Source organism: Pholcus phalangioides, unplaced genomic scaffold (genome assembly GCF_987345545.1).
Source record: "Pholcus phalangioides strain wild (caught in Gottingen) unplaced genomic scaffold, Ppha-v1.0 ptg000024l_1, whole genome shotgun sequence".
NCBI classification, from domain to species: Eukaryota; Metazoa; Arthropoda; class Arachnida; order Araneae; family Pholcidae; genus Pholcus; species Pholcus phalangioides.
Window position 1 is genome coordinate 2464675 of NW_028301616.1, and position 15858 is coordinate 2480532.

Below are 15858 nucleotides of genomic sequence, written 5' to 3' on the forward strand. Positions count from 1 at the left end.
GCACAGAAAAAATGAAGATCTCTCTGAATCTGATGAGAGTAGTGAGGACATCCCTGTCTTCACCATGGTGACTAGATCGATGACCAGATCAGCATCGACACCCCCAAATCTAATGACTACGCTGAAATTGTAAAAATGTGTTCACATTTTTTTCCTTCTCTCGGACTGTGACGTGCATTGTGCTTACCACAGATGCTTAAAATTTGAATATTTCTTGTGTTTACCCCATTAGCATTTTCGTGTTCTTCATATTTGCATTTCTGTTGTTCCCCCCTTTTTTTTTTCTCGAACTGTGACCTGCATTGTGCTTACCACAGATGTTTATTTTTCATTGTTCTGTGTTTTCCAGTGTTGCATAACTGATATATAGTATATATAACTGATGTTTTCCCCCACCCTTTTCATACATATGTACCTGGACTGTGACGTGCATTGTGCTTCCACAAATGTTTAATTTTTACATTATTTTGTGGTTACTATATATATTTTTTAATTCCCCCTCCCGCCATATACTTTGAAAAAGTGTTCTCATGTTTGATCAGGTAGGGTGGATGGATTTGATGGGCTGAGGAAGGTGTTGCTACTTTTCCAACAGATACCCTTTACGTTAGAGGTTCCGTAAGGAATATTAACGTGGGTATCTGTCTGGTAGTTCAAGTTCAAGTGGCACAGGTTACGACTGTAATTGTTAAACAGTACATCCTTTACACGATATATTGAATTTTTCTCTGCTCAGCAAAAAACTTTGTGTATAGGCGGCAATACCGCAACTAGCCATTCCTGTGCCCTGTGCAAGAATTTGCGTTTAGGCTCCCTTCTGCCATATTCTTGGGACCAGCGAATGGCCCATTTAGGCCCCCCTTCAAAGTGGGCCCTGTTCGGGTGCACCTGTTGCACCTGTCTAGTTACGGCACTGATTGAGGGATCTACAAATGTGCCGCGGGCCACCTTCAAGTACTCTGAAACTGCGCTGTGGATCACCCAATTATTCTGTAAATATGCAACGGTTCACTTGAGTGATTTCTAAACGTGCCGTTTAGTTCACTGATATAAAATTAGGTTTGAGGCCTCGGGCCACATCAAATTACTCCGTCGGCCACGGGTTGAACATGTGTGCTCCAAGCCATAGTTCCCCAAACTTTTTGTCCTATCAACCCCCCCCCCCCCGACTTGAACAAACCCATGGAATCCTATATCATACCCATAGCTTCTATCGCCTCACTGGACCATTCTATAGCTCACTTTGGGAACTAAGCGAATCGGACTTTATCGTAAAGAAGATTCTTTCAAGAAAATTGAATGGCAGTTGACAGCTTGAAGCATATTTGACATCCGAAAAGCCACGTGTGAATATAATAATAGGCCGATCACCTAGATGACGGTTCCTTTATTGACGAGTCACGGCCAGATGTTTTATATTTGATTGTATCAAGGGAAACAAAAACACTATAACGTCTAGACAAATTCCAGACGCAGAAAGAAAAACTGCGTATTTTTCCTTTGGTGCCAATGTTCCAAAATTTATCATTTAAGTCGTAATCGAAGCGACCTGCAATTTTAATTCGATATGCCATCACAGCAATAGCTGTTGGATCCATAATACACCGTGGCGTCTGACGATACGGAAATTGAATTATGTCTTTATATATGGTTTTGTTTTTCATTCGAGAACTTTCAGAAACTGGCAAACACTTAATATGGAATTACTGTTGTATATCAAATAAAAGTCCCGTTTTTAAGCTTCCAGACTAGATAATGATCAGCTTCGTGGTTCGAATCATACAGAAATAACATCCGGTTGTAGATAAGCCAAGCCTATTTGAAGAGAGTGTCATTCTCCGCTACGTGGCCTGGCGAATATCATTGGCCGAGTTAGGTCTGACTATCCATGTACGGTCCTTATTACTAGATCATGGCGAAAGAGATGTAAGCTGGTTGGCCATGTACTATGGACACGTTCAGCGTATATGAGTTTTAGGAAACGGGTTCGTTGCCTCTGAAACGTAGTGGTCTAGCACCCTCTCCCGGATTGCGAAAAGGATGGTGGTTCGATTCCCCGCAGTGGAGGCAATTGAATTCTCTTTCCTGAATGCATTTTCGTCATCTGTTAAAACCTTTGTAAGTCAAGTCTATTTCCAGGCGATTTTTTTTTTTTTGAAGCATAAAGATGAAATGAATGATAATTTTTAGGCTAAAAGGCCACCGTATGTTTGAGTACTTACATGATGTTTGTCCGACTCCAGTGGTTAATATAATCAGGTCTTGAATTTCTTTCGAATGATTTCATTGGTTGGGGGAAAGAAGAAATTCATAAACAAAGCCATACATATTTTGAATCATCTCGATTTTGTGGTGGTTCGATCGGCGAATATCTTCGTTATGCTTATGACCTCGGAATCTTGGCCAGGAAATCTCATTAGCAGGTCTTAACATCATTTAAATACACGCGCGAGAATTTTCATTCATTGTCAGTTTCCGAATTGGGCGATAGATGGCAGCATTCAAACGTATACAACGACGTAACTTTCTATGAACCCTTAGGGTGGATTCACATTTACAGGCACTCACTGTGTCGTTTCAGACACGGAAAACATTCTTTAATATAGGGTGATTCAGAAAAGGGAAAACTTTTAAAAGATATTGCATACCAATACAAGCAATTGCCATCAAAGAATGCATGGTGCAACGTGAAACGGCCGCTCCGCAAACGTTAAAACGGCATTCCTGTTGAAATTTATCGGGACTAAAAGAACACCATGCATGCAAATGTAACCTGGGGAAGAAGAAACCGTATGCAAATCTGCGTTACAGTGTATAAAAGACGCGGACTCAGTATTACTAAAGTGCGCCATAATCCCTTACGTTACAACTGTTAGAACAGTTGCACGCTGGAATAACTTCACAAAGATGACTTCCACGCCTTCTATTCATTTTGACGCAGATTTGCATACGGTTTCTTCTTCCTGTGTTTTGCTGTGTTACATTTGCATGCATGGTGTTCTTTAAAGTCCCGATAAATTTCAACAGGAATGCCGTTTTAGCGACTGCGGAGCGGCCGTTTCGAAACGCGCATTCGCATTTCATGTTAGCCCATGCATTCTTTGACAATTGTTCGTATTGGTGTGTACTATCACCTCTTAAAGTTTTCCCTTTTCTGAATCACATCGTATAAAACCAATGAACACATTCATATCCTATCGTGGCAGGCAGACATTTATGGTTGCTGTGTTCGGCATGACACGGCGAGTGTCTGTAGATGTGAATTCACCCTTAACAGTGCTTGTATGCAAAGCACGATTCCAACACAGCCTACATCTTCGGTAGTAAAGCCAGGGCCGTAGCGTACCTTCTCGGGGCAGACAATTTCTTTCTTCTCCTTCAAAAGGAAAAACTATACAGAATAAGTATAAATTTTTTGTGAGGCTAATTCATCCCGGAGTAGTGCCCCGATTGCCCCGGCCTAGTTGCGGCCTTAATAACGTTCTGGAGGAAAAAGGACAGCCGAAAAATTACCATACCTCGAAAACCTGTTGATGCAAGTGTATGAAAATTTTAGAGCGATGACAGGACGGCTTTTGTATAAAAGGAACCAAGCGCCATTAAATCAAAACTGGGGAAAAAGCTATTTAAAGTTATCTCCGATTCAGTTATCTCTTCAGTTCAGTAGTTGGTTTAAGTGTTCACAGACGGCATCACAGCCTGTGTCACCTGGTTCTATTTGGATAAAAAATCCCATCTCTTTCAATAGTTCAGATGTCGGTATATCTCATAAATGTTAAAAATGACGCTTGGTTCTTTTTATATTTTATGAAAGTCGTCCAATAATGTATACTGCACTGCTCCAGAACGAGTACTGCACTGCTCCAAAAAAAACATTATAGTAAAGGCCAAAAACCTGGATGAAAGTATGAGGATACATGTGGTTTTTCTGACATTGAAGAAAGAAATTTGCATTGGCGTAACAGTCGAGACTGTTTTGATCAGTCATGCACTGTCAAATCAGTTTTTTTTTTGAAAGTGTGAAGAGATGCCAAAGACAACATAGTGATTGGACACTGAAGGGGTGAAAACCTTGCTCTCAGCGAAAACATGTCTGATCATGAAATGGCAAGAAGAATTAAAAGATTGACGACTGTCGGTTAGTTTTATAAATGGGCCCGAGAATTATGGACTGAAAACTTACACAAAGCTTTCTCTTACCATTCGTCAAAAAGAAAAATTCTCTGTGCAATTCAGAAGAAACACAACCTGCCTTGCACAAGCTGAACCGTGCGTAATATGTTAAAAAGCAATCCGCATGTATGCAAAATGAAGTGCAAACTTCCCCCTTATAAAACAGCACAGACAAAAATGAATTCAATTCGCCAAAAAAGCATGTATCTTTTGGTGTCAAGTGGAATAATGATGTTTTCTTTGATGAGAAGTTCAATTTAGATGGACCTGGTGGTTTTAAATAATACTGTCCATGACCTACGCCGTGACAGAGCCATATTTTCGAAACGCCAATTCGGAGGTGAATCGGTGATGGTTTGGTGAGGTTTGCAACCCAAAGAAAAATTCCAATCGCGTTTCATAACCTGCAAAATGAACTCGGATACGTATCAAGACATTTTGGCAGAAAATCTACCACCCGAGGCACCTCTTATTACTTCCGTATAGTTTAGTTTTTGTTTCAACAACACGATACTTCTGTTTCAAAGTCTACAAAATCTTGGTTTGAAGTCAATTCGGTGGAAAACACTCGTTGACTGGCCAGCCCTGTAGAGAATTCTTGTGGGCCGGTCATTTTGGCACGAGAAATGTATAGAAGTGGTACGCAGTACGAAAACAAACAGGACCCCTTGGCAGCAATCAAACAGGTTTGGAAGGTGATTTTACATCCAGTTATTTATGACTTGATCGATGACATCCAGAATGATAAATTTTAAGATTTGTGGCGGCGCTGTCGGCAAGTGTACGCAGGTGTTTGGCGCTCCAATATTATAAATCTGCCAACATATCGTTTTCATGAGCACGCCTTTTATTTACCTCTCTTTCGCTGTTCCAGAGAGAAGGGTTCATCAACGACCGTGTTGATGATCGGAATTGAACCCCAATATTTTCGCTCTTATACGGCGTCGCAAAACCATCGTGCAAAATTTTTTTTTAAGACCATCAAAAATCAGCATGAAACAATTTTTGTGATGAAACTGCATTAGGAGAAACTAGGATTCCTGAAAAACCTAGGCTGACTTATCCTCCATCTTTATGCGAAGTCATTATTATCGCTATAGCCAATCGCTTTTGCCTATTCCACTTTTTTTTAATGATTAGACGCCACTTTGAGTATAAAACTGATTTTTTGCCGCTCCAAGATGGAGGTCGATGACTGCCCGGCTATCAAGGCACCTTAGACGAAACATCGAGTAAGTACTCAAACATAATACGACGGTCGTGAGAACCTGAACCTAACCAGACCAACACCTGCTATAGCAGAAACTTTGACGTCACTGAAGTCGTCCACATTTCACCTGTAGCCATTGGATATAGCAGGCCCCCGTATGCGTAATCTTTACCTTTTTTTGCAGAATATCCAATGACTATAGGTGAAATGGACGACTTCAGTGACGCCACGAGCTTCGCGCGGAGGCTTTCTGCTATAGAAGGTGTTGACCAGACGAATGATATTTTGCCGTTATCATTAAATTAGCCTCGATCCCCTGACGGCTTACAACGGAGAAGACGTCACACTGATCCTACCAGGCAAGATGACGGTCGACGACATCGACTGGATCAGCATCTGGAGCGTCGCCGAGAAGGAGAATTACGCAGCGACTTTGATCCCGGATAAGCTGAATATACCACCGTCTTTGATCACCATTACGGTAAGCAGACATCACAAATTGTTTATTGTTATAACTGTTAATATACAGTCGGCCCCGCTTAAACGGATATTAACGATTAAAGCACCCACTATCCGATTAAGCGAGAGAAAAATTCAATTGCCGTTGAACACCGTTAGTTTAGTTTGTATATTGAAAACTACTACTAAACCACACATGCACCTCGTTCATATTCCCCTGTGGAATCTTTAACGAATTGGTACATGTTGGAATGTACGTGTTGTGACATGAAGTTTGTTTCTGTGCAATGCTTGTTATGTGTAGTGCTGCCATCTGCCACTAGTTTTTCTAACTATGAGTGAAGTGTAATGATTGAATAATTTATCGTTGCAAAACTGATGGAAGTTGATGACAAATTTATATTGAAATCTGATGGATGATTTAATAATAAATTTTCTGGAATAAATCGGACACCAAAATGAAATGAAAACTACAGTTGACACCGCTTATTAGAATCATGTATAATGTTATCATTCGGTATTATCACTTTTGCAAAAGACGGAACGGTCAAATATAACATGGGTTCGTTTGTAGTTATCGGGACTTTCGACGGAAAAAAAATGCTGACATTATCCAGAGTTTTTTTTTGCGCATTCTGAAGCTAAGGTTTAACCGAACTTAATTTTTTCCCCTGCAAGTTATCGTTATCAGTAGAGCCCGGATTATATGCAAATTCACATATGCATATAAAGTGATATTTAGTGAATTAACAGATGTTTGTAATTTTTTCCAAATATCAAAAATCTGATTGTAACGCTATTTCTAGAGATGTTGTCAAAAGTGTTCAATTTTTTTAGAAATGGCGTTGAAATCCTTTCGCTGCAGGTATTTCGTTACTGAGCAGCCAAGTCTAATTAGTAATTAAAGATGCCTAAATGAAAAATATGTAGAAGTTATTTGCATCTGCGATATATGTGCATATAAGGGCATATTTTGTTTGTAAATGAATATGCACTAAGAAATAGACAATATGCATTTAAAAAAATGTATATTTGCCTTTTTTTGCATGGTGACTTTTATTAACCCATATTTTCTCATTTTTGGTATATTTTTGGAATTTTTAAATTTTTCAGGATTTTTTAGGGCATATTTTGAGTGCATTTTTAAGTGCATGTTTTGGCAGTAATAAGTGCATAGTTGCATATTTTTTCGAGCATATTTCGCAACTTTTTTAGTGCATATAATACGGGCTCTAGTTATCAGGTTCCAAGAATACTATGTAGGAGGCTAGAAGGTGTTCTTCCCCCCTTCCTTGGAGACAAACATTTCTGTATTTAATATCGAAATCAGTCCGTTATTCGCTGTGATCCGTGTATGCTTGTTATACACCCATCCATGTGATGTAGAGCCTTTTTTTTGCAATGGTCTTTCTATAGTGATGGCAAATGTATGATTAAACAACCCTTTCCGTTTTGGATTTTCACCACTTTCTTCCAGTTGATCAGATTCGAATGTCTTTTTTCCGGAGAGAATTTCTCAATGAAGGGTACAGCGTATTGTACATTTGAGAGAAAAGTATCGTAATTCCGGATATGCATTAGACAGTTCCATTCTAACGCCTCCCAACGGCTGAATAACAAAATTTCAGGATTTTAGCTCAAAGGGCAAAAAAATGTCCCGTTCTGCAATAGAATTTCTAAAAAAATGGAACGATTGAATATTTTGCAACCAATTATGTGGGAGAAAAAACAGTGTGCATTCCCACAGGAACAAACCACGTTAGATACACAACACATACATGGCCCATTCCGACATGCACCAATTCGTTAGAAATTTCTCAGTAGAAGAATGCTTACGAGGTGCATGTGCAACTAAGTCGTAGCACCCCTGTCACTGTACCAACTCCAAAGCTCTATAATAGTTTTTTTTTTCATTGTTTCCTCGTTGGGCATTTTGCCTGTTGTGGCCTTGCATTTGAAGTGAATACCATTTTTTATCTTTAAAATTTGTCATCCCCGTCCCCTCAAGATTGCCGATTAGGGTAATAGTCCCCCTCCTCTCCGCCAGTTCTGGCCCTGCACAAATTTGAGTGCTTGAGCTAAGAATTTTATTCCAACAGGAGTTCAGTGAGAATATGTTCGGTACCGATGGTACTATTTTTAAAAATTCCAGCACAAAAGCAATTTAACTTGAAGCAACATTGCTATTCAGTTGAAGTGAGAGTCAGCGAGACTGCAAAAATAAGACTTCAGCTTTAATGAAAAGGCTTCTTCAGATATTGCTCTGATTTTTTAAATAAAATTTCGCTGGTTTCTTCGAATAATTTTGAGAAGAAACTAAATTATATACATGCATAGAAGTTTTTCATTCCGTTTTTTGATCATTTCATAAGTTAGTGCAATTCTAGAACGTTCTAAAAGAATAGTAATTGTGCGTAAGAGGCTGTTCAAGTATTACGTCAGCAAAACTGACTTTCTTACACGTATTGGTGGGATCAGACACATGGGATAAGGGGATTCGTGCCCCCCAAGACTATCAAAAATTTATTTTTTTAATGCAAAAAATATTAAATTAAAATTTCGAAAGAAAATACCTTTTATGTGATGTTATAATTCATAGGGCAAATTTATTGCGACTCTCCCTCCAAGCCATGTATGATAAACCCTTGGCCCGCGGAGCAAATGTGGTCCTGGGGGTTATCTTATGTGGCTTGTCTCCTCCAACCTAATTTTGTAAAAATTGCCTAAGCGGCACATTTACAGATCGCTTAGGTGACCTATGGCACAATTCCAGAGCATTTAAGCGGCTCGTGCCACATTTTCAGATCACTCAAGTGGGCCCGTGGCACATTAACAGATCACTTAAGTGAACCGCGACGCAGTTCCAGAACACTTGAGCGATCCGTGGCACATTTAGAGATCCTTTGACACGAGGCACCGTTTTAGAGCACTTAAGCGGCCCCCAGTGTGTCTCTACATCACAAAAGTTACCGGCGGCACATTTTCAGATTACCTGTGATCCGCGTCATAATTACGGATCACTTGAGTGATGCGTGGCGTAGTTCCAGAGTACTTAAGCGTCCCGGACACATTTCCAGATCATTGTCATGAAAAGTCAGTCCATAAAATCTGAACCCCCGCCCCCCCATCGATGCTGACGTAATACTTGAATGACCCTTAAGGTAAGTGGGCTTTTTTGAGTTAATTTTAAATCAAAACAATTTTTTTAATTGGGTAAATTGACGCTTTTACTCTGTTTATTTTTAATTTATTAAGATGAGCAGCATTTACTGAAAAAGAGGATACGGTATAATATAATGCGGAAAATTGTAAGGTCATATTTCGAAGTTGTTTCGGTCATTTAGGTCATAAAAATCCGAGACCTAGTCATGGCTAATCAACAAGTTTGGATTGGGTCGTAAGCATAGCAGACGACGAGTTCCAGGTTTTGACTTGGGAGAGGCTCTGAGCAAAGCAAGAATTAGGAGTCCCTATATCTGGTTAGTCATACCAGCGGCCACCCTTGCGACACGCGTGGCCCGCTGCGAAAATAATAGCGGGGCCAGAGTCGTCTTGATAATGTCGGGTCCCCTTAGCCCCGATTTTATATATTCTGTGAGAAGGGGAATCGGCACATCCGAAAATTCATACATTATAAGAAAATATATAGGAATGTTGAAAAAACCTTACACAAAAAATACAAACAAAATTAGATTTTAACTAACAGAAAAATTTAGTGAGAATTTTTTGCAGAAAAAAGTTTAAATTGATGAAAGAATTATTTCGAAACCAATTAAGATTGAAACCTAATGAAAGAAACTGTCCGGAAAGTAATGCAAGTTCAGAATCGATGAATCAAAAATGAGAAAAATAATTAGATATAATCCCGGCACCCATGAAAATTCTGAATAATTGAAAGAAATAATTCCTGACAGCGAAAGAGACTAGATGCAAATTCAGAATAAACATAATAAATGAAAGAAATACTTCTCCAAATTGACGAAAATTCAGGAACTTCTAGAATTGATGGAAATACTGAATAAATCGAAGAAATAATTCCAGAAATTGATTTTTATCATTTTGATTTGATTGATTTCAAATGATTTTCATTTTGATCCTGAATTTCTTTCATTTGTTGGAATGATAAATGAGAGAAATACTTTTAGAATTGATGAAAATTCGGAATAAATGAAGGAAATAATTTCCAGACCTGATGAAAAACCAGAATAAACAGAAGAAATGAAAGAAATAATTATAATGTTTATGAATTGCATTTTTAATTGGGTTGCTGTATTTTTGAAATATGACATCCATATTTTTATGGGAATCTTTTTCTCAGCCACCTCGTTGGGAATTTTGCCTGTTGTGGCGTTGTATTTGTATATACCTTTCCACAAGTGATGAAATTTCAGAATTGATGAAAATCCAGAATTTGAGAAAGAAATTATTACCGTCTGTGCGGGGCTCCCAAAAACACGGCCCGGTGCGACCGCACCTTTAGCACACCCCTAAGGCCTGCTGAGTTATACAGGGTGATTATAAAAAAACTATCCCGACATATGGGCCCCTAACTATCATACCATTCGCAGAAACTGAATGAAATTTTGGCATAAGGTATTTTGAGGTATGCGCTCAAGAATGATATGGAAAACAACAGTGTCACTCTAACAGTTACGGTTACAGTGAGAAAATTTCGAAAATATCAAATGGCAACACCAAGTTTTTTGTATTGGAATGCAATCTCCATACTGAAAAACACTAAATAGCGTTGGAATGGCACCTGTAGCACGAAAATCCCCGGAGCTAGGCAAGGAAAAAGTAAAAAGGACTTTGCCGTGCACCAGAGCATTAATGTTCGTTTCATTCGTCACACCGTTTCTTCGGCTGATAAGTTTCCCAGCCTGATTAGTCCTTCACAAGGTCATGTGGAAAATTTGTGAAACACAATAAAATGCTTTATTTTATGCTGCTTCTCTGTCCTTATTGGTTGTCCTCACTTTTAGTCTATCTACCGCCGGTGATTTTCATGCTACAGTTGCCGTTCGAACGCTATTTACAAGGTTAACCAACTATTACGGGTTTTCACAATGGAGATCACATTCCAATACAAAAAACTTGGTGTTGCCATTTGATATTTTCGAAATTTTCTCACTGTAACCGTAACTGTTAGAGTGACACTGTTGTTTTCCATATCATTCTTGAGCGCATACATCAAAATACCTTATGCCAAAATTTCATTCAGTTTCTGTGAATAGTATGATAGTTAGGGGCCCATATGTCGGGATAGTTTTTTTATAATCACCCTGTACATCTAAGATATTTCAATAGTCTGTGGATATGTGTTTAAACTAGTGGGGACTATTAAATTTGGCGGCACTGCTTCACTTCCCCCAAATCAATTGCAAATAAATTAGGTTCAGCGCAAGATACGACAAAACTTGAATGATGTCGATTTTTGATTTATATTTTTCTAGGACCACGAGTCACCGTTGCCAAACTGCGAGCAGCTGCATAGAGATCTTCAAGTAAGTTGGGAGATCTTTGGGCCGGCCATCACGTTCGAGCTTGCAGGACAGATCGGTAGGTCAAATGAGCCCGTACTATATCGATTATCAAGTAATATCATGTACGAGTAGCTTCTTTTATACCGATGTTTCTCAAACTTTCTGGAAACGGGGACCAGTAAAATGTCTGAAACAATTTGACTGATCACTTGTGTCCCGTATTACGGGACATTCCATTAGTTTTCGTTACGATTTTTTTTATGGATTTGTCCCGCTTTTCCTAACGATACTTATTTGAATTTGTAATCCTTATTAAAATCATGAATACACATACATAGTGTTTTCATGATATGAATTATATTCTTATATTGGGTTGCTGTATTTTTGTTATAGTTTAGATATATATATTCGACATCCATAGTTTCTATGGGCATCTTTTTTTCAACCACCTCGTTGGGTATTTTGTGTATTGTTGCCTATGTATTTGTATATTAAAATTATGACAAAAGTTATACAGTCGAGTCCGTTTTAGCGAACTTCAAGAGACCGGAGAAATCACTTCGTTATAACGAAATTTTGTTATAAAGGGATTCCAGGTTTTAGCATTGTTTCTATGTAAACTTATCTGAGGAATTAGAAAAATTTTCGTTAAAACGAGATTTTTTTCGCTATAACGGTATGCGTAAAAACGGGATTCGACTGCACATTCATTTCATATATTTGTCAGGTTAGACGGTTTTGCCCTCATTGTTTTTTCGAATTTTAATTATGATTGGTGATTGTGCCTACTTCTGACAATGTCTTTGATGACGACCGCCGATGTCCCGTATTTTACGGATTTATTATTTAAGGTTCTAGTTTGGCGAATTTTATTTTTTCTCAAAATATGGTCATCAAATCATATATCTTTTTCATGAAGCAAATTTCTGTTTGCTGCGATTTTTAGTAAAAAATTTAGTAGTAATTAGCAAATTGCATTTAAAGCAATAAATTGAAATTTTTGGCAAAATTTAGTATTTAGGATCGCAATTTTCTGCATTTCTCTCGATGCAAGATGCATAAGTATGAAGTTATAATTTTACTTGAACCCATATGGATAAAACTATAAAACAAATTACAAATGGTGAATAATTTTATCAAGTCTGCCTGCAGACCACCTATGGTCCTCGGACCACGGGTTGAAAAACACTTTTATGATTCGAAATGCGTTTCAGCCGAAGACGATTACATGGCCCTTGGCGTGAGCGGTTCCGAAAACTCATCGCAGATGGTTGGATCGGACGTCGCCGTTTCGTACATGGACGGCCTACTAGGAGTCACCGTGGACTACAACATCACCGGAAAGTATCCCGTGAGTATTTCTGGTAACTGCAAAAGAACGCGAACAATAATTTATTCAGCAATTTAAGTATTTTTTGCGACAACAAATGCACATGGTATTTGCTGCTTGAAATAACACAATTGAGCGTTCACCGTTTCTTCCATTTCAGTGCACGAATGTTCTGGGTAAAAACCAAGGCGTGTGTCCTGACGAAAAAGTCGGGGGTGTCCCGAGCGGGTATCAGATCCATACTTTCATCAGGAACAACGGCATCACCACCATTACCTATAGGAGGAGTTTGCTCAATACAGGTTTGTGAAGAATTTCGTGTCTTTCCTTTTTTTATTGCTTACGTAATATGTCATAAATGCTCAACCCGCGGACCGCTGGAGTCATCTGATGTGGCCCGTGATCCCAAATCTAATTTTGTAGAAATGAACTATGCGGACTTATTTACAGATTATTTAAGTGACCAGAGGTACATTCCCAGATCAGTTAAGTTACCCGCTGCACGTTTTCAAACCAATAAAGTGGCCCACACTCCTAAAGGTTGAGCACTGTTTTCCTAAATCATACATGCCCAACCCATAACCCGCGGACTCATCTGATATGGCCCTCGAACCTGATTTTCTAAAAATGAACCAAGCAGCACATTTACAGATGACTTGAGTGACCCACAGTGAAGTTTCATATTACTTAAGAGATTTGCGGAACATTTTCCGATCACTTGAGTGACCCGTGGCATAATTCCAGAGCACTAAAGCGGCACATTTACAGAACACTTAAATGAACCCCGGAGCAGTTTCACTTTAAGTGAAACTGCTCCGGGGTTCATTTAAGTGAAACTGCTCCGGGGTTCATTTAAGTGAAACTGCTCCGGGGTTCATTTAAGTGAAACTGCTCCGGGGTTCATTTAAGTGAAACTGCTCCGGGGTTCATTTAAGTGAAACTGCTCCGGGGTTCATTTAAGTGAAACTGCTCCGGGGCAGTTTCACTTCACTTGACCAGTGAGATATTTACAGATCACTTAAGTAAACCTCAACACAATTACACAACACTTAAGCGATTCGTGGTGCAAATCCACATCACTCAAGTTACCCGTGGCACATTTCCACAAAGGTTAAGCAACGGCATTCAAGTAGCTGATGACAGATTTATAGATGCATCACTTAAGGTACCGCTACATATTTGAAGATCACTAGTGGTTCTCAAAGTGTGTGCCGCGACTCCTTGGGGAATCTGCCTACCGTTGTTGGAGGCACCACGGTGAGCTGTTATTCTATTAATGTGTTTACATTCAATATGAAGTGGTCCTTTGTTAACCTAATGTTGGGGAGCCGCGGATACATGTCCACAAGGGCAAAGGAGACCTAGGGATTTTTAGGAATGTGTACGAGTCGCATGTACGGCTAAGTAGAAGTAGGGCAAGGGAGCCGTGGAAGACAAGTTTGGGGATCTTAATGAACGCACACTCAAGTCACTTGCTGCGCAGTTTTAGAGCATTTGAGAGACTCTCCGAGCAGTTCCACGTCACTCATGTTATCCGCGGCACAGTTCCGGATCAAATGACCTGTAGCGCTGTTCCAGGTCACTTAAGGGTGCTCAACCTTTAAGAGAGTGGGGCCGTTTCATTGGTTTTGAAATGAGTCGCGGGCCACTTGTGATTTTGTAAATGTGTCGCGAGGCACTTGAGAGATCTGGAACTGTCCCACGGGCCACCTAAGTGCTCAGGAACTGTGTCGTGCGTTAGTCAATGATCTGTAAATGCCCCGCGAGCCACTTAAGTGATCTGTATGTAATGCTACGGGTCAATTAAGCCTAAAAGATCTGTAAATGTGCCACGAGCTGCTTACGTGCTTTTGAGCCATGCATAGGTTCAATTGAATGATCTATCTGTAAATGTGTCGGTAAAATTTAATTTGTTTTAAAATAAATCAAAATTTAATTTTTACAAAGTTAGGCGTATGTCGCGGGCCGCAGGGTGAGCATGTATGGTGTCGCAGGGAATTTTTCTCCAATAGGGTTGTCAATAAATGGAATAGCTTACCCCCGGAGGTAGTAAATTGTAACACAATTGACACGTTTAAAAAGAAATACGATAAACATGTTGGGATAAATCGAGAAGCTATCCATTCTTAGAATAAGACAACCATAAGTATTCTTTATGGGCATTGTATAATATTTTACCATGTGTATATATTGTTTATAATTTTAATTTTTAATTGAGTTGCTGTATTTTTGAAATATGTGACATCCATATTTGTTATGGGAATCTTTCTCTCAGCCACCTCGTTGGGCATTTTGCCTGTTGTGGCGTTGTTTTTGTATTTGTATGACTTCATGGGTGAACGTGGTTAAGTGACAAGTTTTTAAACCATTGAATTGGGCCGCACTCTCCTAAAGGTTGAGCATACTTGTTTTAAGTCCATCTTATGTTCATTTCAGGTGATCATGGTGACAAAAACTACAACCAAGAAGGCGACACGTACATGGTGTGGGCCGTCGGTAAATACAATAAATACAGGGAACCAGCTTTCCATTACTTGCATCCGAGAGGTGAGTGAGACTGCGCTGTGTTGATGGATCCGCGTTCGCCGAATGAAGGGTCGTTTCAACAGTCACTAATCCTTCGCCATTATTTTACAGGAACCATCAAATTTCAACTTGGCAGGAAACCTGGTGTCAAAAACTGCTATCCGTTCACTCGTCAGAAATCGATCCCGAAACCAAAACACTGGGGGACTCTTCGAATCAAAGATCCGCAAATTTCGACCTTCACCGTCAGGGTCGGTCTACCAGGTGGTCAGAAAGGCTACCATGGAATAACAGGTATTGGTCGTAAGTCTCTAGAAGCCGCATTAACACCATAGACCAGGGATGCACAATCTACGGCCCATCAAGAGGTTACACCCGACCCGCGAAAGGTGTACCTGTAGAAAATTATCAATACAGACAATATGATAAGTGCCTAGGCTGACCGTGTTATATCCTTCGTAAAAATACGGAAAATTGCGATCCATACGGTTTATCACCAGTCGTCGACAAAAAAATTATCAGATGCAAGTAAAGTTTGCCAAATGCTGCTCAAAAAATTACCAAAGGCATGCAAAGTTGTTAATTAGCCAAGAAATTTTCAAAGGCAAGTAAATTCGTCAGCTTCAGAAAAAAAAGAAAAATTGTCGGAAGCAAGTAAAATCGCTAAATACAGCTCG

At 39.4% G+C, this 15858-nt stretch overlaps 1 protein-coding gene across 1 annotated transcript in view; it reads left to right on the top strand.

The window, feature by feature from the left end:
* Nucleotides 1–15858, top strand: part of knk (cytochrome and DOMON domain-containing protein knickkopf) — a 44950-nt gene that overhangs the window by 16846 nt on the left and 12246 nt on the right. The window contains exons 7-12 of the mRNA XM_089250812.1: nt 5690–5864; nt 11296–11401; nt 12540–12676; nt 12816–12957; nt 15092–15202; nt 15293–15475. Of these exons, the coding sequence (XP_089106938.1) occupies nt 5690–5864; nt 11296–11401; nt 12540–12676; nt 12816–12957; nt 15092–15202; nt 15293–15475 (854 nt within the window). The remainder of the gene's footprint in view (nt 1–5689; nt 5865–11295; nt 11402–12539; nt 12677–12815; nt 12958–15091; nt 15203–15292; nt 15476–15858) is intronic.